This window comes from Cynocephalus volans, chromosome 8 (genome assembly GCF_027409185.1).
Source record: "Cynocephalus volans isolate mCynVol1 chromosome 8, mCynVol1.pri, whole genome shotgun sequence".
Taxonomy (NCBI): Eukaryota; Metazoa; Chordata; class Mammalia; order Dermoptera; family Cynocephalidae; genus Cynocephalus; species Cynocephalus volans.
The window spans coordinates 114,920,941-114,944,970 of NC_084467.1; the positions used below are offsets into that span (position 1 = coordinate 114,920,941).

The 24,030-nt window shown below is 48.0% G+C and overlaps 1 protein-coding gene across 1 annotated transcript in view; it reads left to right on the forward strand.

Moving 5' to 3' along the window:
• Nucleotides 1-11,855: 11,855 nt before the first annotated feature.
• Nucleotides 11,856-24,030, forward strand: part of KIRREL1 (kirre like nephrin family adhesion molecule 1) — a 93,877-nt gene continuing 81,702 nt past the window's right edge. Inside the window, exon 1 of the mRNA XM_063106215.1 lies at nt 11,856-11,928. Within this exon, the coding sequence (XP_062962285.1) occupies nt 11,877-11,928 (52 nt within the window). The 5' untranslated portion in view covers nt 11,856-11,876. The remainder of the gene's footprint in view (nt 11,929-24,030) is intronic.

Consider the following 24,030-nt stretch of genomic DNA (forward strand, 5'->3'; position numbering starts at 1 on the left):
ATGGGGCTGGTGTCCTCCTGTGTTGTATGTATGAATAAACCTGAGGCAGGAAAAAAATAATAATAATAAAATAAAATTGCTATTGGTAGTACCATATATAATTTTAGACTTGTCAAATTTGAAAAAAAAAACCTATACAAGTTTTTATTAATAAATGAGCTATAAGATTTCAGGACAGTTCAAGTTTTATTATGTGATAACTAATCTTAAGTACTTATAAAAGACAGTAGTCACTAACCAGTTTGTTCTACTTGTAGTGGCCTATTATGAGTTTCATGAGTGTTATCTTTATCACATCACCAAGAAATTTAAAACTTTTTCCAAATATTCATATTCAATATTCAATGAATATTCCAAATATTCAATTACTTCTCTTCATTAATATAGATTATTAAACAATCCAAGAGCCTATTAAGAATCTGTCTTCCTCTTAATGCAGCATCACTTTGGGGATAATCTGAGTTTTATGTTACAATTCATTTCTTACGTCAGAATAATTTCAATTTTGTAATTTCTCATAAAAATACATGGGAAACACATCTGTATGATATGCTTATAATTCTATACACTATACACTGCGTTAAGTATAATCCTGACAGGAAATAATTTTTATTTTGACCAAGCATCAGTGAGAACCATGCCCACTCTGGCAATGTTGCACGGCTAGTGATTAGAAGAATTTTCTATGTCCTGGCCTCTGGCTCTGTACATTTCAAACACTGCTTCCACGTCCAGTCACTAGTGGACACGTTTTTGCTGCCATGCCCCTCTGATCCTACATTCCATGTCATGATGCTGCCTGAGCTACCATTCCCAGAAGCCATACTACACCAGAAGAGTTAGCACAAGCCATTCATGCATGTGATTGTGGGCCACGTCACATGCCCCTGTAATCCCACCTAAATGGATTCTCAACTCAATTTCTATTTAACCAGACCCCCCAAAAGGCCCATGGCTCCTTCACTACCTGACATGAAAGAAGGTGGGGTTGAGGGGAAGTCATAAGGCAGGAGACAACAGACATAACCACTTCAGTATCTTACTCTTGCATCTTTTATGCAGAACGACCTGAACATACTGGCAGGGTGCCTCCCAGGGCCTTAGGAGGGGCCCTGAGCAAGTGAGCTTCGTTGACTTTATGGTAGCTCTGCCTCTGGCTTTAGACTCTTGGGCTAGGTATAGTTTCAGGGGCTCTAGAAGGTCTCTCTAGTATACCCCCAAAATGCTTCCTAATCATGTACAAAGATATCTATAATTACACTGTCAGAAATGTTTGGTTAAAGCATTGTCCCAATGCTTACTCTCCTTTAAAACACATTTTGGTAAGGGGGAAGGACAGAGGCAAGATAAGGAGTCCTTCACATTTTAGTATAAACTCATTCACCAGGAGAAGTTTAGAACAGCAACAGAATGCTCAGTGTTGTGGATTAAAGATTCAAGGGAGAGGGACCATATCACCAAAGGCAAACTTTCTTCACATGTTGTGTGTAGAATGGATGCGCTGGGTCCTACAGCCAACTTGGGCTGCAAGTGGATGATGCAAGGAGGTAGAGTGGGGGAGAACTCCTGTAGCACCCATCATCACTTTTAGTCACTTTTCAATTATAAGCAGTAACAGAAGAGATAAGAGTAATTAATAATATTAATAGCAATTTTTCAACAAAATCATTTTGTATGTAAATATTTGGGATTTTGTTGAGTGCTTTAAACCACATGCTGGTGACTTAGTTCAGCATGAATTGGAAAGACATAATTTTTCTAATTTACTTTGGCTTTCTGTCCCCACTGCCACCTATCCCCACTTCCCAACCTCAGCTCACAGGAGACCCTGACTCGGGTGCTAGCCTAGCTGAACTCCACCAGCACCCCAACCCCACCTACATTACTTAATTCCAGTCCTCTTTCCCTGAGGTGAACATTTGATGATGTGCTGGTGAAAGAGAGAATCTCAGTTCACCTTTGCTTCTCTCTCCAGTTAGACTCTAAACAGCGGTGGTGGTAAAATCATCCAGAATGATCCAGGAGCAGAAGAAAGACAGGAGAGCGGGTGCCATGAGGAGTGAGCGTTTGGCAGGGGACTGTTTATCTCAGTCCCTCTCGCTGGCCTTGTGCTTTCTTGTTGCCATGTAAATGAGACAAGGGAGGGGAAGACCCCTGGAACACAGATGGAGCCTGGGGCTGCTTCTTTTCATAGTGGAGATTCTCTGACAAGCTTCTTTAGAAAACTCCACTTTGATAACCCCAGTCCCCGAGTGAGCCGCACTGGAACCAGCTGTGAAGAGGAAGCTCTCAGCTGGCTGTGGCTGGTGTCTTTGAGAAGAGAATGCAAACCCTGGGATATTAGACAGAAATCAGGCTATAAAATACACAGCCCAAGGTCGCCAGGAATAGAAGAAACATGGCTGAGTTGGACATACTGGGTGAGAATTCTATGGTCACATTCACTTGCTGTGTTCTTTTGGGAAATGTACTTAATCTCTCTCTGCCTTAATTCTCCTACACGAAGTGGGAAAGGTGACGCCTACCATGTCATTATGAAGATTGAAAATGATAACTATACAGTGTCTAGCATCCTACCAGACATGCTGTAGATGCTCAAAGGGGCCTGGGTTCACAGAAAGGGCGGATAGAGACAGGTACTTGACTGAAAAAACATTCTCTGAGCTTCTCCCATGTGGCGGATCCTGAGCAGACCTTGAGGGAGGAAATAAGATGTGTGGGGAAGAGTTTCAAAGTTTGAGGAGGAGCCGACTCCCGTGGCGCACTCGGGTGAGTGCAGCGCTGGGAGCGCTGCAGCGCTCCCGCCGCGGGTTCGATCCTATATAGGGATGGCCGCTGAGCGTGGTGTGGCCGGTCACAAAAAAAAAAAAAGTTTGAGGAGGAGACAAGATACATATATACATGACCTGTAATAGTAAACAGGTGGCCTCAAGGAGTGGAGAATCATGGCACTGGAAAGAGAGAACCAAAAGGCATGTCGTCCTGTTGGGCACCTCAGGGAAAATCTGAGCTGGGCCTTGAAGGAGGAGTTTTTTTGTTTGTTTGTTTGTCTGTTTTTTCTAAAAGATGACCAGTAAGGGGAATCTTAATCCTTGATTTGGTGTTGTCAGCACCACACTCTCCCAAGTGAGCCACAGGCCAGCCCTGAAGGAGGAGTTTTGACTAGAGACTTACTGTAGAAAAATATACCACATGGAGGGGAAAGTATGAACAGAGGAATGAGGAGGGAAAACCTGGGCCCATTTGGGGGAACATTAATGTGTTGGAGATTAGGGTCCCTGTGGCACATGTGAATAAATTGCCAGGCAACAAAGCTGTCCCTGAAGCCGGCAGGTAAGTTAATGTCAGAGGCTCTGCATGCCGTGAATGCCCAGCTGAAGTGCTTGGAATTCACTGGGAAACAGGGAACCATGGCAGATTTTTGAATGCACATTTTTGGAGAGACAGTTCCACTCCTTAGAGCATTCAAGTGCCCTCTGAGGAGGTGTGTGGCCCAGCCATCCTGTGTCATCCGAAGAACAAGGAATGTGGCCACCACTGAACATGGGAACAAGGGAGGGCAGGCGGGCAGGGAGAAGTACTAGTGAGTTACACCGTTATAAATACACTTTAGGGCTGTGTGTCTTGGCCATAAATCGCTGCACTGTGCTCAGGTGATGTCACCCGACACTCGGCTGTATTTATAGCTTTGTTCACTGTTCCCTGGGATTTTTTTTTTTAAACATTCAAGATAATGTGTGTCTCCCCACACACACTCACCCTGAACAACAGAAGATAAACTTTTATGCCATTTCTGCTCTGCTTCTTCCAGCTTCTTGGAAGGATGATTTCCTGTAACTTATCAGATGCATACTTGGTTGGGAGTTCCAGCTGCAGTCTAATGCTAGCCCTCTGGCTTTGTAGTCTGTAAAATGGAGCTCAGCCCCCTCTCTATTCCAGGAAATCCTTTATGGAACTCAAAATTGGGAACATCTCCCTCCTTTTTGAAGTACTAAGAGCCTACTATGTGCCAGGCACTCTGATGACAGCACCTGTACAGGCTTACCATCCAGCAGGGAAATGAACACTGAATACCTAATTACAAGTATGATTACTGTTACTGGTGGAGGTAGAGGATGTGTGAGGGTAATAACAAGGTGTTCCAACCTGTCTGGAGGAATTAGAGAGGCTTCCATGGAGAAATCACATTTGTGTGAGGTCTGAGAGATGAGTAGGACTTACTTAACCTAGGGGGAGATCAGAGGGTAGGGTCCCAGGTGGAAGGGAACATTGCCGGCAAGGGAACAGCATGTGTTGAGGTTCCAATGATGAGAAAGACATGGCTAGTCCCAAGAACTTAGAGAAGCCTGGTGGAACTGGAGTATAAGGGACAAGAATGGGAGTGGGGAGCAAGGAGGCTGGGAGGGGAGGCAAATCCATACAGGCAGGCTCTGGGAGCCAAGGGAAAGATGCTGTGTCTGATCCCAAGGACAGTGAGAGTCACCAGTGTGTTTTAAGCAGGGGAGTGATGTGGTCGAATCTGAGCTTGAGAAAGATCACTGGGGCTGCAGAGAACAGAACTGATGAGGATGGGGCATGAGCAGACAAGGAGAGGCCATTGAGATGATCAGGGCAGGAGATGGCACAGTGCGGACCAGGATGGCAGCAGTGGAAGTGGAAGGACATGGACCACCACCTTGGAAAAAAACAATCCACAGGCTTTGGAGATGTGGATGTGATTGGGAGGAAGAGTCAGTTCAGACTCACAGGTGTCTAGTTTGAATGCCAGGGTGGAGGGTGGTGCGATTCTTGAAAGAGGAGCACTGAAGCCAGGGTTTTTCGTTTTGTTTTTGGTGTGTGGGGGCAACTTTTTCCTCTGAACTTGCTTTCTCCTGGATCTATTCCCAAAGCCTAGACTAGCATTCTACATGGGGAGGACCTAGGGATGTGGCCGGGGGAAGATTTGAGGCCCAGGACTAAGGGCTAGTGGACAAGGGGAAACTGCCATTGCCTGGAAGGGGGGACTTGGTGCCAGAGTCTTATTGCTGGCTGTGTCTTGGATGCCGGAATAGAAGCACTGGAGAGACATTAAGCCAACATTCTCCATCTGTCCATTTAGGAAATGCCACCCGAGCCAGCAGCCAGACCCTGCCTGGCAGGCACAGCTAGTCCTGCTCCCTGGCACAGAAGCTGGGAAGCCAGTGGAAGCAGGGAGGAGCACCATAGGCCTAGAGCACAGCCGTGACACGTAGGAAGGCCCACCAAGTCAGGTGAAGGGAGTGGGAGTTAGGAGATGGGTCCCCAATCCTGGGCTTTGGGGGGAATCTTGGCTTTGATTCCTCAGGAGAAAATGGACCACGGGAGTTTCAAGAAGCAGTTCTCAAACATGAGCATTTATAGAACACCCTATGGGCCCTGATAAATCCTCTCAATAGGCTCTGACTCCATATGAGAGACAAAGACTATCCCAGTACCATGAGGGTATCAGAGCTAGCAGGAAGCTGAGGCCCAGAAAGGGGAGCTATCTTATCTAAGGTCACACTTCAGACTTTGACTAAAGATCCTAATTCTCAGTACTCAACTCTAGAAAACTTTTCTTAATTCATCCAGGCTGAATGCAATAACCCCTGTTCTGCTCTCAAAAAACGTGGGCATTTTTCTACCTCTGCACTTCCTGCTCTGTTGTAATTATGTCTGTCATTCCCACTACACCATGAGCTCCGGGAGAACAAAGGGGTGGGGTGTGTTTTATTCTTCTTTGTATCACAGGTGCTTAGCCCAGTGCCTGGCACAGAGTCAGCTTTTAATACATGTTCGTGGGATGAGTAGATGGATGAATGGGTGAACAAACTAATAATTAATTAATCTCAATCAAAACCCTTAGCAAGCTTCTACCGGGGAGTTATGAAGGTTGGAGTGACATTAAGAGTTGCGCTTTAAAGTAATGGCTTCTCTTATCATTAGGGTTAAGTGAGCCTAACCCTTACATTTCCATTCATATAAACCTTACTCAACTTTACTCTGAAACCTACTGTAATGTTCATTGTTCTTAATACAACTTCAGGCCATAATCTTAGCTGTCAATTTAATCTCATCACTAGCTTGCATGCAAACATAAATCAATATCCTACAACCCAGCCCTGATACTAAATGGATCTGATGATGGGTGGTTTTAGATCTTCAAGGAAACCTGGGGAATGCTAAAGGTCAAGAGACTGTGGGCTTAGGAGTAGAATCCAAAGAATCTAAAACCAAGGGCCAACGGAAGATGAGAGACTTCCCTCTTCTTCTCAGTATCCCCTGCTTCCTGTTTGCTTGATTCTCTCTGATTTTCAGATACCTGCAGGAGACCAGAGCTGCACAATCATCAGAGATGTTTGGGCTTAAGGAATGCCTTTGCTGACAAAAGCATTTAGAATGAGTCTGGGGCACAAGGGTGGGAAGATTGGAGTTAGTGACATGTATGAGTGAATCCTGGCCTGAGAGGCAAGAGACTTGGGTTTTGGTTCCAGCTCAACTAGAACATATTTTGTGACCTTTGACACATCATTTCACCATCTCAAATGGAAATGGACTTCATGTTGTCTGAGACCCCATCCTCATGTTTGGATTATTAATTTATATTTCTCCATTTTTCTATTCCCTCTTTCCCCTCCCCACCATACCTACTCCCCACCTCAGTGCCTCTGCACAGGATTGCTGAACCCTAATCCTCTTCCCTCTTTCCCAGGGCAGGTCTCCTCCACTGGGCTACTCATTGGAAGCAGAAATCTTCCAATCCCTGTGAGCTCAAGCAATGAAATCCTCATTAAACCTAATAAGAGATGACTGGTCCATTTAGCACAAATTGCCTCCCCATGTTGGAGCTGGAATATGAAGCACTGAAAAGGGAAGGGTTGAAAATGGGTGGTATGGAGTGGATCACAGTTGTCCACAGGCGATGCTGGTACATGCTAAATACGCACGTGTCTTTGCCAAGGGTATCTTTTCTAAGACCCTGACTCTGATCAGCTTCAACCCATCCAGACCATTCCTCCTCCAAAAATGTGGGCCTCCTCCTCAGTAGTCCCTTGTGGGGTCTAGTCCTCAGTCCTTTGACTTAAATAGCAGCACTCTTCCTCATGTATCTTTTGACACCCAAGCCCCATCCATGGAGCCCTACCTCCGTGGTCCACCTTCCCCTTCTTTAGGAGGCTGAGGACAGCCACTTGGTAACCACACTGCTGCCCAGGGTGCTTGGTTCCTGCTCAGCTTTCCCCCGGCAGCCTCATGACTTAATGCACCGGGAAGCTGGGCCTCCGAATGTCTTTGATCTGCACAGAGGAGGGAGGGGGCCCGGTGGTCCTTGGCAAGATGTAATGCAGTTAGCAAATCTGAAATGAAGAGCTACCAGTTCTCAGGTCCAGAATTCCTCTTCTCACTCTTTTTGCAGGGCCAGGTAATCTGTACAGAGAGGCCAGGCCTGGCTAGCCACAGACTCAGGGTGTCCTGACCTCTAAGGAGGGGTTCTTTGACTGACGCTGTTCTTCTTCCTGCCCCATTCTCTCCCCTCACAGTGCAAGTTGGAGTCTCTCCCCACTGCCATTAAGGCAGTCCCTTGCTTCTGCCCTGATTCTTGTACATCTCAAAATCTGGGCATCTTAAGGAAAAGAATAAGAGAAAATGGACTCGGATAGCAGCAGGAAAGCTCAAGGCCAAATATCTGGAAAGACTTATACAGCCACCAGGGCCGTAAGACACAGAAGTGAAAGAATGAAGATCCCCTTTTGCTGGGTGGACTTTTGAGGAAGGGGCTCATCTCTCTCTGCTCTGGGCTTCAGTCTCTGCAGTGCGGGGAGACACAAGGTGACCTCTGGTGATCCCTCACCCACAGGGACTCAAGGTTTCCTTGAGGGTCAGAATTATTTTTCGGGATGAAAATCAGGATCTTGGCCTTTCTCTCCTCCGTCTCTGGTAAGCAGCAGGGACACAATTCTCCGCCCCCTCTAGGGGGAAATAGAACAATTTATAGAATTGTTCTGCTGTTCTTAGCCTTCATTGAGACAAAGAATTCATTTCTGTCTCTCAAGGTGGCTTCTCCTGCTTGTGGTCATAAATTGCCTTCCTGCTCACTCCCTGACCTCTTGATCCTTTTGCTTTTGTGCTCAAAAAATTATTAATATTTCTCTTAACTCCATATATAACCTTCGGCTGCTTTGCTCCTTTTTTCTAGGTGAAGTAGCATCCTTAGGGATTACTATCTCTACCTCCATGCCCGCATGCTTCTGTTTGGGCAGGGATCTATGCATGGGATAAAGACAAATCCACAGGAGGAAGATTCAAAAGGTCTCTGCTTTGGGGAGCTCCAAAACCAAAAATAATCACAGCTAGCATTCACTGAGTATTCGCTGTGTGCCTAGCACTGTTCTAAGAGCTGTACAGGTATTGACTCATCCAATCCTCACAACTAATCCCATGAAATAAGTACTATTGTTATTCTTATTTTCAGATGAAGCAACCAGGATCACAGAGGTTAAGTACATAAACTGTCTAAGGTCATACAGAAAGTAAGGGGTTCAATCCCCTTGGTCTGGTTTCAGTACCCATGTGCTTTGCTCTCAACTACTTACTGACTCTCTGATGGGGATGGGGTTTACCCAGCTTCTTCTCTGCCTTGGGGAACTCCAGACTGAGGGGACATGCACAGCCTTTCCCCACAAGGATCCCAAGTTCAATGTGGAGACAGATATCCTATCCTAGGGAGGCAGGTCTAGTCTGATGGAAAAGACACACGCTTCGTTTTCAGAGTAGTTGTCTGATACAGGGGACTCTACCCCAGATGCACCTGGTTTGATGAAATTCATGTTATTAGATTCTAGGAGACTCAGTTATTCCAGTCAGACAGAATTGTGAAGGTTAGTGCTACAGAGATGAGAATGGGGCAAAGTTGGGGAGCTTACTTGGGGTTGCCCTCTGAAAGAGGGGAGAGTGATACAGGATTGTCAATGGGCAGAAGAAATGCTAGTGAAGAGAAGAGGGCAGAGTGCCCTGGTGGTGTCAGGCTTGCTGAAGGCAGTGCCCAGAATGCAGGGGTTTGCTTAGTTTAGTAGTTCTCAGCCCTGGCTGCCCATTAGAATTACCTGGGGATAGGTTTAAAAATACTGATGCTTGGGCTTCACGCTAGAACAACTCATCTTTGGGGGATGAGGCCATAACACTGGTATTTTAAAAAAGCCCATCAGGAGATTCTAATGCATGGCTGGTGTTGAGAAACTCTAGGCAGGGGTGGGACATTAAGCTCTGGGATCTGGAATGCTGAGTGGCTTATGTAGAGGGAATTCTGGAGAAGTAAGTTTGCTATGAACTGAGTTGGTGAGAATTTGTAATCAAAAGGAGAGGGGGAAGGAAAGTTAAGGGACCATGGTAGAGATGCAAGATTGCTGCTTTGGCTGTTAGGGAGAAATTCGGCTTCTCTGTTGCTAGGGTGAGACAGGAGGCCCAAGGGAAGTCAAAAGCTTTGATAACCCAGTCCCTTGTTACACTGAGAACAGCTGTCAAGCCTGAATATCAGAAGCTGGAAGTTGGGTAAGAAGCACTAAGCTCAGAATATTCTCTTCCCTCACTTAGGAGCTTTTTCTTTTTAACGCTTTCCTAAATCCCTGTCACTCTAGACCTCCCTGCATGCACCTTCATGCAGAGTGAAAAGGAGGAAAGGCTGTCCTGTTGATACTTCCAGAACAGCCCCACCTCAGGACCTTTGCATCTGCTGTTGCTGCTGCTGCCTCATTCTTCCCTCAGACGAGTAGACAGATCCCTTGATTCCTTAGGTCTGTGTTCAGATGTTACGTTGGCAGACCCCCTGTCCTCGACTACCTATGAGAATAGCAATTCCTCCCTGTCTTCCACTTCCCATTCCTTCTGTCCTTCTTTGTTTGTCTTCCATGGCATTTGCCACAGCCTGGCATATTTCTTTTTACTGCCTCTCCTTCCCTTCCAGAATGAAGCTTAAAAGGAGTGACTTTGTCAAATTTTTTTTCATGTTGTATTCCCAAAACCTAGAATTGTGACTGGAACATAGCAGGCACTAAAGAAATATCTGTGGAATGCATGATTAGTGAATGAATAAATGGAAAGCCCTTACATGTCTCTGTGTTGGTATGTGTTTGGAATTGTATTTCTATTTCTCTGGGCTAGGTATGGCTCTTTATTTTTAAACCGTGTGTTTGCCTGTGCATATATGTTTTCAAACAGAGAAAGGATTCTCTGGGTCTTTGCATATCGCACTTCTGAATATGAACTTGTGTGTTTTTCTGCCTGTGTTTCTGTGTTCTCTCGTTGTGCATGGATGTGTCTGGACCATTGAGCCTGGTGTCAGGATCCCTAGAGGAAAGAGGAGTTGTGGCCGCCTCATATCAGCAGAGGGCACTAGAGAGCCATGTGCCTAGCTGGGGGCTTAAATCCAGAAATCTTGGCGAAGAGTGTTAGGGACCTGGGAGACCTAGAATCTGGGAGGAAAGAGGTGGAGATTTCCCTAGACCAGTGCATTACTGTGAAGTTGTGCAATTCCTGAGACTCCTCTATTATTTCCCCTCAATTCATCCCCTAGGGCCCAGACCGCAGGCACTCTCAGCAACCCTGTGGGCAGAAGCATTTGGTTTGGGGTTGGGAGAGGAGCTAGTTGCCAAACTGGGTCCTTAAGAAAGGAGACCCCTCCTGACTGCCCTCATTACTCTCACTAGGAATTCCCTCCCTCCCTAATTCCTCTATCTCTCGACCCCAAAGGATCTCAGACTCCTGTGTGCTTAGAAATCCTTTCCTGGCTGTTCTCTCCTTTGGCTTGCTGTTGGAGAGGAGAGATGAGGTCTTGGCCCTTCAGAGCCGTCGAGTTGGCTAGCCTTCCTTCTGGATGGGAAGATGCCTAAAATGAACAAAGGAAGGAGTCAACTGTGCCTCTTCCCAGCATGCTAGGACTCCACACTTAGCCTGGCTCCACCGTGGCTGGGTGAAGCCCCCTGGCAGGGGCTCAAGGCAAGTCCAAGAAGAGGAATATATGCCCCTCCCCCACTGCAAGCATTCATCAATTGAGAGTTCTTCATTTGGGGAATCTAGGGGTTTGATTCTGGCTGTGGGATTAAAAAAAAAAAAAAAGAGGTATCTTTACGTTCTTCGACTCCATCCCTCCCCCCTCCCCACTACTAGATACACACCCAAACACGTACGTAAACTCGCATACCCTTCCCCATTACAGGCATCTTCTGGGCTAGAAGCTTGTCTAGAGCCCGTGTCCCCTCCCCCCATGCACTGCTTAGTTCTGTAGCCCGGGACCAAGACTGTGTCTATAAATGGGAGGAGGTGCTGGTGGGCAGAGGTCCAGCGTCCCTGCCCCAGAACGCGCGATCGTCACGTTCTTTACCCCCTCTGCCTGTGCCCTCAATTCCTTTCTCTCTTTGCTCTCCTTCCATCTCAGTTCCAGCGAGGGGTGTAAATGTGTGTGTGCGCGCGCGTGGCGGGGGGGCAGGGGGCGGGCTTGTGGAGGGAGGCGCCGTCGGAGGGAGAGTAGACGTCAGGAGGAGGGCGGGAGGGAGACGGGGAGGAGGAGAGGGAAGGAAGAGAAGGCGAGAGAAAGGGAGAGCGGCAGGCACAGAGACCGAAAGAGACCCGGAGAGATAAAGCTTGAGACCAGAAACAATTAAAGGGGGCGGGGGTGGCGGAGAAAGAAACGGGACGAGAAAGGGACTGGAAGGAAAGAGAGAGCAGGAGAACGGAGGGAGGGAAGTGAGTTTGTGCGCGCGTGTGTGCGTGTGTGCAGGGCGGGCGGGGGGCGGGCTCCCGGGCTCCCCTCCTCCCCAGCCCGCTCCTCTCGCTCCCTCGCCAAGTCCGGGCCCCAGCCGCGGGCGGGCGCACGGCGGGCGGACAGCATGCTGAGCCTCCTCGTCTGGATCCTCACTCTCTCCGATACTTTCTCCCAAGGTAAGGGCCCCCAGCCCGCCCCGGACGCTCAGCTCCCACCCCGGGGTTGGAGGACTGCGCCCCCGCTGGCGGAGCGCTGGGGTGCCCGGCGGCCCGCGTCCGGTCGCCGGGGTCCGGACTCCACGAGGCGGGGGCTGGGTCCCCGCGCCGAGCCCTGGGGGAAGGGGGTGCGGAGTAACGGGGTCTGGCTAGAAGGAGTTTTCCGTTGATTTGCCCAAGTTGTTTCTCTGGCTGCGCGGGAGAACGGAGAATCGGGGCAGCAGGGGCTGGGGGCCGGGGTAAAAAAGGGACCCGAACGCTCAAAGTCTTTTCAGGAACCTCTGGCAGACCTACCTACCCCCACCCTGTGAGGCCGGGGTCCGGACGCCTGGGTCCTGGCCCAGAAGGCTGGGAAGAGGGTGGGATTTCAGATTTGGGCGGTGGGGTGTGCGGAAAGCAGGGCGCCCAGGCTCCCGAAAATATTGGGAAGAGGATCGATCCCCAACTCTAGCCCAGTCCCTGAGGGGACTGAGTTCGTTTGAACTGTGGCTCCAGACTGCCTGGGGCCGCCCCCTCTAGACGAAGGGAGGGGTGCCTCGGGACCTCTGGTGGGGATTTTAGAACCCCTGCCTGCCGAGGCTCTGGGGTGGACAGTGGAGTTCCAAAGGCAACCTCAGACCGGGTCGGTTTGGAGGGGGGCACTTAAGGAGGATTGACACCCCGTTTGGGGTCAGGAAAGTGTTGATGTCTGGGGCTTATTTGGAGCTGGCAGGGGAGAGGCAGGGAGGTGTGGGAGGTGGTTGAGAGATGAGGATGTTAGTGTATCCTGGCAGGGCTGAGGTGAGGGAGAGGGAAGAGGGTTGAGGCAACCAAGGGGTCCAGACTCCAGCCAGGAGCGGAGTCGGTGGGAGTGGGGTCTTACCTCCTGGGTCTGACTGTAAGGAAGATTTAATCCTGCTGAGCCCCTCCCTCCCCCTAAAATGGAGCTGACACATAGAAACTGACACACAAACAACATAAAACAGTCACAGACACTGAGACAGACTACTCACCTACTGAGATGTAGACCTGCCCACAAACATCCCCCACACTGAGACAGACACATAGACACAAAGACACTGACACATCTGAGGAAGACAGATTCCTCCCCCAAATCGGCACATAGTCGACATTCATACACCCAAACATCAAAACTCATGTACACAGTGCATGTATGCAGACAGGCGTTTACAAGGACATGGCATACACACACGCAGAAGCCCTTCTACAGATACCAACCCTCGAGCAAACAAAGAAACTTAAACAGACACCTATGGAGATGTACAGACTACAAAATGGAGGAGGTGGTCTCTTTTGGTTGCAGGGGGGATCTGGGAAAAGGGAAGTCAGCTTGAATAGAATAACCTCAGGCCTTGTCCTGCTCTCAGTCCCCTTGGTGGGGTTGTGGGTGTGTGTCTGGGGGCGAGGTGTATGCTGGACCCCTCCTCTCCTTGCCAGGACCCTCCACTACTCTGATGGCAAAGCCTGGCTGAGTTGGTGGGGGCAGGCCTTGATTCCTCTTTCCCCATAGGGCACCCCTGCTTCCCCCCAGCACACACTTAAGCCATGGGAAGGGCACACATCCATGGTGTGAGCCCAGAGTGGGAGGTGGTGCTGGAGGAAAGGAGGAGGCCCGGCCCTGGGGTTGGCAGGCCAGGCCAGCCACTTGGCAGAAAGTTGGTAAGATGACTTAAGTTCTGACTTTGTTCAGCTAGGCTGCTAGACAGGGCAGAAGGGGGAGGGCTGTGCGGGTGGGAGAGGGGGCAGCTGGGTCAGTCTTGGTATGTGTTGGGGGCAAGCTTATGTCTGCCCCTTTCCTGTAGCCCTCACATGTCAGCAACATGGATACGAATGAGCTTTAAGGAACAAAAGCTGCAGTTAGCAAACAGGAGAGACATGTGGATTGAATCGGGCACAGAAAGAAGTATGTGTTGTGTGCCTTTCTCCCTTTGGAAAGGGGGATGGGAGGGAATGTTTAGGGAATGATGAGCTCCCACCTCCCTGCCTCCGACAGTGGTGAAAGCAAGACCTGACAAAGTGTGCAAAATTACTTGGGCTGGGGGAGAGGACACCCAAGGAAAGAAAGGGAGAGAATAGACAGGAAAGGAGAGGAAATCACTAGTGAGTGTTCAGGGCAAGCTCAGCAAGGGATCGATCAGGAAGAGGTGGGGAGGAGAGGAGCGGGGCCTGGGGAGACTGGGACTAGACTGAGACTGGAGGTGGGGGGCATGTTAAGGCCCCCTCTTCTTGGTCTCCATCCTTAGAAAGAAGGAGTTCTAGGTCAGTGACTGGGTGTTGAAAGGGGAAACGGTGGGGTGGAGGGGTTGGGGGGGAGAGTTGGTTACCAGGGGGTTGAGGAATGGTGAAGGGGAGTAGGTGGCAGGAGAAGGCGACAGAATTGAGGGGAGCCGAGAGGGGAGGGGAAGTGGAGATTCAGCCTAGGCCGAGAAATAAAAATCACATTTTAAAGAATTTCAATGGGCTTCATCAATCTTCATTTTTCACTAAATAATTTTCTGTATCTTATCTAAATGAAAACCATTATCCTTCCCCCCATTTCCATCATGCGCCAGCTCCTCAGACTGATTGCACCGAAAATTGAAATATTTATTCATTTTCTGGGAGATTTTCTCGCTCCCTAGTCTCGGGGAGGAGAAATTGAAAAAGAAAGATTATAGCTAATCAGAGCAATGTGGGATGACAGGCCGGCTTGGGGCGGGAGCTGCCTACAGGGGAGGGCTGGATGTGGGGGTAGGAGAAAAATCTGTCCCTCCAGTCCCCCAGAGCTCCCCCTGGCATTCCTGCCACTGCTTTTGAGGGGAGTAAAAGGTAAAGGGAAGAGGCCCAAGGGTCCCCTAAATCCCCAGTACCAACTCCCGGCTACATCGTGGAGGAGAACAGGGAGTCTGAAAGACTAGTTCTGCTCTCCCTCCCTGTGGTACACACAAGCACACATACACTCCAGATGTCCCACTTCTGCCCAGAGCAGGGCGTTGAGATTGGGGAAGAGCTGAGAGAGACGTGGGAGAAATCAGGATACTGGGTTCTGCTGCTCGACCTGGATTGACTCCACTTTCTGCTTTCTACTCACTTAAACCCAAAGGGAGGGTGTGAACCAAGTGCTCCGTGCCACATCCCAGGAGTTCAGAGAACCTGTGCAAGGAGAAGGAGGAAGGAGCTAGGCCTTGTCACCTTCTACTCCTTACCAGAGCTGAACGGATGGTTGTCCTGGCTCTGCTTTGGGCTCTCCTGTGAGGCAGGGGTGAGGAAACTCCCCCTCTGATCCCTCTCCACTTACCCCTTTGACTTGAGAACAGCTCGCTCTCATGGAACTCCTCTAGGACTTCTTTGTATCCCCTATTTATTCCTATAGTTTCTGGCACAATGCTATGAATACAGTAAGTGCCCCTTAAGTATCTGATCAATTGATCGATTAGATGAGAGTGCTACAGTGTTGGAAGGAGGCAGTATTAAATGGTGATTGAGTCATAGACTCACATTCCATGCCCATCTCCAACATGTGGTAGTCGTGTAAGCTTGAACAGGTTATGTGCCTTCTCTGTGTCTCAGTTTGCTCATCTGTAAGGTAAGGATAGTAATAATACCTCATAGGGCTGTGATGGCAACTAAATATGTTAATCCATGGAAAGTGCATGGAACAGTGTCTAGCACTGAAAGAGGTGCTCAGTAATGCTTGTTGTTTATGAACTCGTGGCTGGACATATAAGCAGTTGAGCTGTCTGTGCCTCCTTTCCATCTCCTCATTATGATTCTCTTTTGTTTTCTAGCCCCAGCTGCCCAGATTCTTGGTCCTGGGCTTCAGTAAGCCTCTTCTTTGTAATTCTCATGGAGACATGTGAGTTGTGGCAGGCCCAGAAGGGGAAACTGACCAGTCTTTCCCTGGCTGGAGGTCTCAGGAAAAGTCTGGGGAAAGGACTTGAGAGAGCAAAGTGGGAGAGATTGGCATTTGAGTGACTAGAATCAGAGCTCTTGTGTGAAATGAGGAGGGACACTAGCCCCGAGGTGGCAGCATTTCAGAGTCTGGAGATAATATGGACCATTTATTGAGCCCTTGTGCCAACTATTTTATATGCATTATCTAATTTAATCTATACGGTAACCCCCTGAGACCAGCTCTGTAATGATCCCCATTTCATGGATGAGAAAGTGAGGTGCAGATACCTTCAGTGTCTTGCTGGTTGTTGTAGGAACCAGCTAACCGCAAAGCCTGCACCCTTCGCCTTTGCGAGAGATTCCACATGTCAGCAGGGACCGATGCTAGGCTGGGACAGGATTTTTCCTGGTACGTCGCAGAATGAGTACTAGGAGGAAAAGGGAGTGAGTGTTTCATAAAGGTAAACTCATTCAAATGTTTAAAACAATCTTTTATTCTGACATTCTGTCTTACATATTTTGGTGTTAAATCGTTTTTCTTTGATGATATGACAGTGCTAGTAAATGATTTTTTTTAAAGATATTTACTTGGCAAATAAAAAGGTTTACAATCTTGTGTTTGTTTCTAGTATTACACACAGTCTCATAGATCCATGAACTACAAATGTTCCTCTGTACCATGCAAGGCTGACTTCTGGAGAGGACCAGAGCCATACAGAGGCATGGGGTAAAACACAGAGTGGGGGCCTGGGGAGAATCTGAGTACAGGATCTCCCAAATGTCAACTTCCACATCAGCCCATCCCTGGCAGAATGGAGGCTGGGGTCCTGGATGGCTTTTTCCCACCTGCACGGGGATGCCCTCAGCCCTCCTTCTTAGCCTGTGCCCTGGGGAGCCTTGCCTAGGGTGGTGAAAAGTGATTTTAGGAGGTTAGCTCTATACCAAAGCATCAAAGTTACCTTTTATTGAATTCCTCGTATGTGCTTTTCAAGTTAGTGTTACTCCCATTTTATAGATAAGGAAACCAAAGTTGAAAGTTTAACTTGTTCAAGGTTAGATCCCGGATTCAAACCCTCTTTTGTCTCATGACAAAGCCCACACAGGCTCCTTAACTGGCACAGCAGAGCCACATTCTGCGTCCCTTGGAGTTGAGGCAGCTGTGCAGGGGCAAGAGGAGGCCCGGCCTTCTTCCTCTCTTGGTTCCTTGCCCAGCTCTCTTCCCCAGTTCTCAGCCTAGGAATGCCAAGTCCACATCCATCTCCCTGCCTTGCTATGACGACCACCTATGAGGCAAAACTTAGATGTAGGATACATGTTTTAGTCAATGGGGGTGGGAACTGTACATACTGCCCCGTAGACGAAGGATGTTCATAATGCCTCAATCCCTTTCCTCCCACCTTTAGAGACTTTTAACTTTGGATCTATATATACAGTGCTTTCCAATTCTAGCAACTTTTTCACATGCACCATCTCATCCTATTATGTAGGCAGGGTAGTTATTATTTCTTCACTTAATAGATAAGAAAACAGAGATCTAGAGAAGTTAAATGACTTGCTAAGGGGTGGAAGTTGGGCTGCAGGGACAGGATAGGGGACAAGTTTCTTAATCTCCCCAATTTCTGGGAGCTGTTATCATGTAAATAGGGAAATTCCTCTTCATGCATTCAGAAATGAGAAAGTTATGCCCCTTCATGACCTACCAGTTCCTGTCTGGTTTCTTCCCAGGGCCTCTGGGCCAGTTTACTTGGTAATCTCCTGGAGGGGGCTTTGTAGGGGTTTGGGGGTGGGTAGGCAGAGGTGGAGGAGAAAGAGGCTGCTATGTCGGTGATCTTGAAATGTAAAGTCCAGGAGAGGCAGTCTCAGGAGTCAGGAAAAAGAATGGGCTCTCTCCTAGTGAGGGAGGAGGATACTCACTTTTGTGAAGGGCCCACTTTGTGCTTTGTGTATATTAGTAACTAATTTAACGCCTACAGTAATCTGTTAAAGGTAGGTGTTATTATCCCTATCTTACAGATAGACAAACAGGGACTGAAAGAAATTAGATTGTCCAAGATGATAGAGCTAATGATTGACAGAGCCAGGACTAGAACCCAAGCAGGGAAGTTGGGTGGAGAGTAGGGATCATTCCCAGAAGGAAACTCCTGAAGACTGCACTTCACCACTTCTATGTTATTTTTTTTAATTTTTATTTTTTTTAAAAGATGACTGCTAAGGGGATCTTGACCCTTGACTTGGTGTTGTCAGCACTAGGCTCTCCCAAGTGAGCCAACCGGACATCCCTATATAGGGATCCGAACCCATGGCCTTGGTGTTATCAGCACCACACTCTCCCAAGTGAGCCATGGGCCAGGCCTACCTCTTCTACATTATTGTGGATGCAGTCTCTCTGTATGCATATGCATAAATTCACACATACCCCACTTGTCACCCTCATACATGTCTGGACAGATACCTCTCTATCTTTACCCCAGTCCTTCCACTCACCAGAGCACTGGTGTACAACAGTGCTGCATTTCTGTGTGTCATTTTCCTTCTAGCTATAGCATCCCTCCTGAGTCTGAAGGCACTACTTTTTGCCTTGTCTTGCTTGCTCTCCATCCTGTCTGGTAGATGCACATGCTGTGAGGTTGAGAAAGTCAGAACGCTTGGGTTCCGCATTCTGCGACTCTGGTCCCTCTCCGTCCCACAGCCCCAGTTCTTATACCTTCCCACTCTCGATTCTCAGGCATTGCAAACCTGATTAAGTTCTTGGAGCACCCAGGATAAAAGCTGCTCTAATTCCCAGACATCACTGAAGATACATTTTTCTTTCTTCTCTCCATCCCACTCTCTCCCCCTCCATTAACCCTCTCCAAGCCCCCAATTTCTCCCTCCCTCCACATTTAAATTCTCTGGCAACTTTTATTAACCCCTGTCATCTCCAGGGCCTGCAGTCCTTATTCTTCTCTGCCCTCCTCAAGCCCATTTCACAAAATTGGGGTAGTATTGAAATAAATGGGCTTTGCAGCCAGCCAACCTCCTCAAGGTTAAGGGTCTTAAATCCAGGGGTGGAAATCTCTAGCACTCTCTAGCAAATTCCATCAGTTTCCCAGGAGACAGTGCTGCTGCTTCATTCCTCTGGGGGCCTGGCTCTGCAAGCTGGTGGGTGAATCTCCCCAAAAGCTGCAGGGCCTGGGTTTTGAGGCAGGGAGGGGACAGCAGGGACTTGAGTCTCTGGAGGTGACACTTGGTGCCCAGTAGAGCTATCCCAGGAGGCTGCCCCACTCCAGGCCAGGTTAGGAAACGTAGCTTCTTCTTCTGGACAGAGCGACTTGACGCTTTTTCTCTCTGCTCCTCATTTCCTTCTGAGGCAATATGAAGAGTGTATCCTCACTGGAAGGTGTGTGGGAAGACGAAGGACTGTTCCTTTGTTCAGCAGAAATGTATTGTGTGCTTATGATGTGCGAGGCACTGTGCCAGGCATCAGTATTGAAAAGTGAATAAAATACTATCCCTGCCCTTAAGGATTTCACTTTGTTGTGATTTAGGTGCAAATTACTTAACCTCAGGAGGCCTCAATTTCCTCTTCCACAAAATAGAATGTTTTTGGTGGGGTATTTTTGGTGACTAATTCAAACCCTTGACCTTGGTGTTGTAACACCATATTCTAACCAAATGAACTAACCAGAGAGCCCCCTCTTTAAAAAAAAAAAAAAAAAATCAACAAACATACATAACTATATGCAAAACATACTGGTAGACATTATGTGGAATTTAAAAAGTGACAGCGTGAGGTTCCGCTGCTCCAAGAAGCTATGATATACGTGCACAAAGACTGCTGGTCATGCAAGGCAGAGGGTGGTTGGTGCCAAGATAGCAGTGTGCAGTCAGAGCTGGAGAGCTCAGGAGAGGGGAGTTTGCTGTGGGCTGAAGTGACCAGGAAAGGCTCCATGGAGGAAGCTGGGGCTGAGGATGGGCAGGATGTGGATGTGGCCGGAAGCAGGAGAGCATTACAGACAGGCCAGACTTCCTGAGTCAAGGTGTAGCTGTTGGAGCGGGCAGGGTACACTGAGGCTGGTTGGAACTGAGGACTTGGGTCGGGGAGAAAAATGTGGTGATCCAGAACAGCAGACTGGGTCCAGACCTGAGAAGGCCTTGAAAAGCCAGGCCAGAGACTGTCCCAAAGGAAGTGGGGGAGCCAGGGATTTCTGTTTTTTTAAGCAGAGAAAGGGTGTGTTAAAAACAGGTATGATCCCTATCTCATTCCTCACCGAACCCTCCCCTCCTCTTCAACTTCTCGCTGCTATAGAAATTTGCAACCCCTTCAATTTAAAAAAAAAAAAAAAAAGGGAAGATGAAATAGACAGATAATCATGGTTTGGCCAGGCAGAAGTGAACAGAAAACCTTAGAGAAATATCAGTTCCGCTTTGGGAAGTCTCAGATCTGTGACCTGTGTTGGGGAGACTTTGGGAGGATGAGAAAATCTTTTTCTCTGAGAATCCTCTGGTATAAGATAAAGATGCCTGGAGGCAGAGTTCAGTGGAGATAACCAAGAAGAGAAGCCTGCAGCCTGCTAGATACCCGAATCTCAGTCTAGGCTCTGTCATCTGCCTCCTCTAAGCCTGTGCTGTGTCTACACATTCCCCCAGTCAAGGGGAACCATCTGGTTCCATTGGAGGGCGAATCTGGATTTAGTCCCTTCATGGTCAATCCTGGGCCATTTCCACTGGTCAGTGGACTTCAGATAGATGTGCATTTAGGGGCTGAGCCTAGAGATGCTTAAAACCTCTGCAAGCAAGTGAGCCCTGGTATTTTTCAAATGGAAACCTGGAAGAGGGTCCCACCAGGGGGGTGAGAGCCTGTGTTCAACTAAGTAAGCGTTTCGGTTTTTTGTTTTTTTAAATGGTTGTGCTGGGCATAGGCCTGGGGATAAAAAGGTAAGTGAGATGGAGTCCCTGTCCTTGAGGTACTTTCAGTATGGTGTGGGAGATGGATGTATAAACACATATTGCCAATCCTGTAAGATAAAGGTTGTGAGAGAGGTATGTGAAAAATGCTGAACCTAACTGTCTTAGTGAGGGGGGTGGAGGAGGCAGCCTGGGTGGGGGAGGGGACATCCACAGATGTGGGGCTCAGGGGCTGCTGCTGCTGAGCCTCTGAAATGCAGCATCGTTCAAGACATCCAGGCTCTGGACAATCCCTGATTGTACCCCTGGTTTTGGATGGAAGGAGCTGAGGAATCTGAAGGAGTGAGCCATGGTCTCTCCCAAGGATTATGATTTCCAGGAACAAAGGGAGTTTACACAAAGCGCAGTTTCCCCAAATCTCCTAACCTCATGTATCCAGTTCCCTTCTCTCCATCCCCCACTCCCACCCAGTAGAGCTGATTTCTAAATTAACTTTGTCCTTGTAATCAGCTTAGCAGAGTTTTTATTATTAGTAGTATTTTCCCCTCCTTCCTGAATTCTCCCAGGAACAGCCTGGGGCCCTGCCCGCTCCATTACCCAGCATTGTCAAGCCAGGAGGTGCTTTTAACTGTTTTTTCCCATTCCATTCACCTAACTGGTATGTTATTAAAAGGAAAAGAGCAGAGATGGGCAGGCGGGGGCAAAGAAAAAGAGAAGACAGGAGAGGGAGAAGGCATTTTCAAAGGAGCAGAAACCCAGGGTGAGGGAGGCTGGCAGTGTGAAGCCTCTGAGAGAAGCTGAAGTTTTCTTTATCTTGATTTCCTAGTCATCCTGAAGGACTTTCTGTCCAGACAGTAGGACTCTTGGGTTTTAGTCCCAAACCCTGAGCAAGCGGCTTGCTGCTGTATATCTCAGCCCCACCTCCCCTCCCTGCTATTCCTGGAAGTCTACCAGCTTGACCTCACTGTGGGATGGTGCGGGTCTCCCAGAGGCCACACACTTTCCTCTTTGCCCATCTCTCACACACACACTAGGGGCTGGCTGTGCTGCCAGTATTACACCCTCTTGCATGCATCCCCGGGTCAGTTCCTTTCTGGATGATGTTGGACCCTAGCTGCCTGTCACCCAGCTCACATCTGGGAAGTCTCCTCTCACCAGGAAGTGGGTGAAGTGAGAATGCAAACCCATTTTCATGTTAGTTTGAGCCAAATATAATTAGAAAGGAAAATCTGACTTGGCAAAAAAAAAAAAAAAAAAAAAAAAATTGAATGCATTGCAAAGCCGAGTGGAAATGACTTCTGGATTATCTCACCACTGCTGCTCTCCACTTATGCGGAAAATTGAGAGGGGAGCCTGTAAAGTCTGTATCTAAGGGATTTAGTTTGTGTACATTGCCTTCAGTTTCATACCAGGGTCATGTCATAAGACTGGCCTCTTTCAGCACAACCTAGTCCCTGGAATTGGGTGACCCCAAGAGTGCTCTGGGACCTCCTTAGCAGGGGGCCTGTGTGAAAGTCAGCTTCTTTCCTGCTTGTGTGATCATGACCAAGTCACTTTTTTGGAGCCTCAGTTTTCTCATATATGAAATGTAGGTGATTATACATACCTCATAGTATTGTTGTGAGGACTGAATGAAAGACTATACTAAGGAACAGTACCTGGAACACAATAGGTACTCAATAAATCATAGTTATTAATATTGCACAATGCTTGCTTTTTCCAGTTCACAGTTCAAGGCAGATCTGAGGAATGCAGACAATAGAATGAGAAATGAACAAATAATACAGATAAGTCTCTGTTAACTGTGCCAAGGGAGGTGATCAGTGATGTGGGTAATCCCTGCACTCTGTTCTCTGGGATTCAGTGCAGTGGTAGCTCTGGGCAGGCAGCACAGCATAATGGAAAGCACCCTGGTTTAGAATTAGGTCTCTGTCCAGGATCTGCAGATTGAGTGGCCTTTTACCCTTTGCGAGCCTCAGTTTCCTCATCTGTAAAATGGAGTGATACCTCTATTTAAAGTCCTGGAAAAGCACTCTCAGGATATTGCACAGTAAACTTGACCATCATTTTAACCCCTGTCTCTCCAGAAGGTTAGAATAATGATTCTCAACTTTAATGTACTTACGAAATATCTGGGAGTCTTGTTAAAATGCAGAGTCTGATTCAGAAGCTCTGGGGTCAGGTGGAGGTTCTGCATTTGCATCAAGCTCCTAGGTGATGCTGATGCTGCTTCTCCTAGGACACTTTGAGGTGTTAGCGGATGCTTTCCTCTAGGGAAACAGATCTTCAATGTTCTAATGCTAATAAGACCGAACAGAATTCATTTAACTGAATTCGCTTTTCAGCCAGCTTAGTTGCATAACACAGCCCTGATGGATCAATGATTCAGGAGCATTGATATGTTTGTTTCAGGGAAGTGGGTTGTGGGACAAAAGAGGGTGCAGAGCTTGCCAGCATGCCCATCTTCAGCCTCAGGACTGACCTGTCCAGCCTCCTCTAGGCCACCTCCCAAGCTCCCAGCTCCCGTTCTGCCAAGTCTTCACCCGTGCTGCCAGCTGCCAGCTGCAGCCTTGAAAAGCAACCAGCCCATGTGGTGGTGGAAACTCTTACATGCCTGAGCCAGTCATTTCCACTTGATTTTTTTCTTATTTTTATGAAAAAAGTTCTCATAATTCATCTCTCAATGGGAGATTTGAGAGAAAACATTTTGACAGAGCTTCTAGCCAGGGTCTTGACCCTGTTGGCTTTGGCTTGAAAATTGGGTCATGAGCAAATTGTGTGATTTGGGAAGGAAGGTAGGGCATAGGCTTAACTGGAGACATGATTTGGGGGAGCAATGGGGAACCATCTGGGCAGGTCAGCTTCTCATACTCCCACAGACCTAACAATTGTGCCAACACAATAAGCTAATTCTCTCCCTCCCTCCATCTGTGTGCAGAGCCCCAGGCTGTAGAGGAAGATCCACAGGACAGAGAAGAGAGACCGCCTACCTTTAGGGTTCCTTTGGTTCTGGAGGGAAGCTTGGTCTTTACATGGAGGGAATCCTGTCCACTGGGGGAAACAGGAACTCCCATTAGTTCTCCTTCTTTGTCTCCTCTCTCCCAGAAAACTAACACACATTCAGCCATCTGCAAGTGTAAATGGGAGCATATGCAAACTACAGGAGGGGGTGAGATCAATCAGACTGGGCTTCTTGAGGTCAGAAATGAAAGTGGAATGATGCTTCTTTAAGAACCCCTACATCTCTGGACTCCCAAGATATCTCTCTTCGCACTAACTTGGATCAACCTGGAAACATAAGTG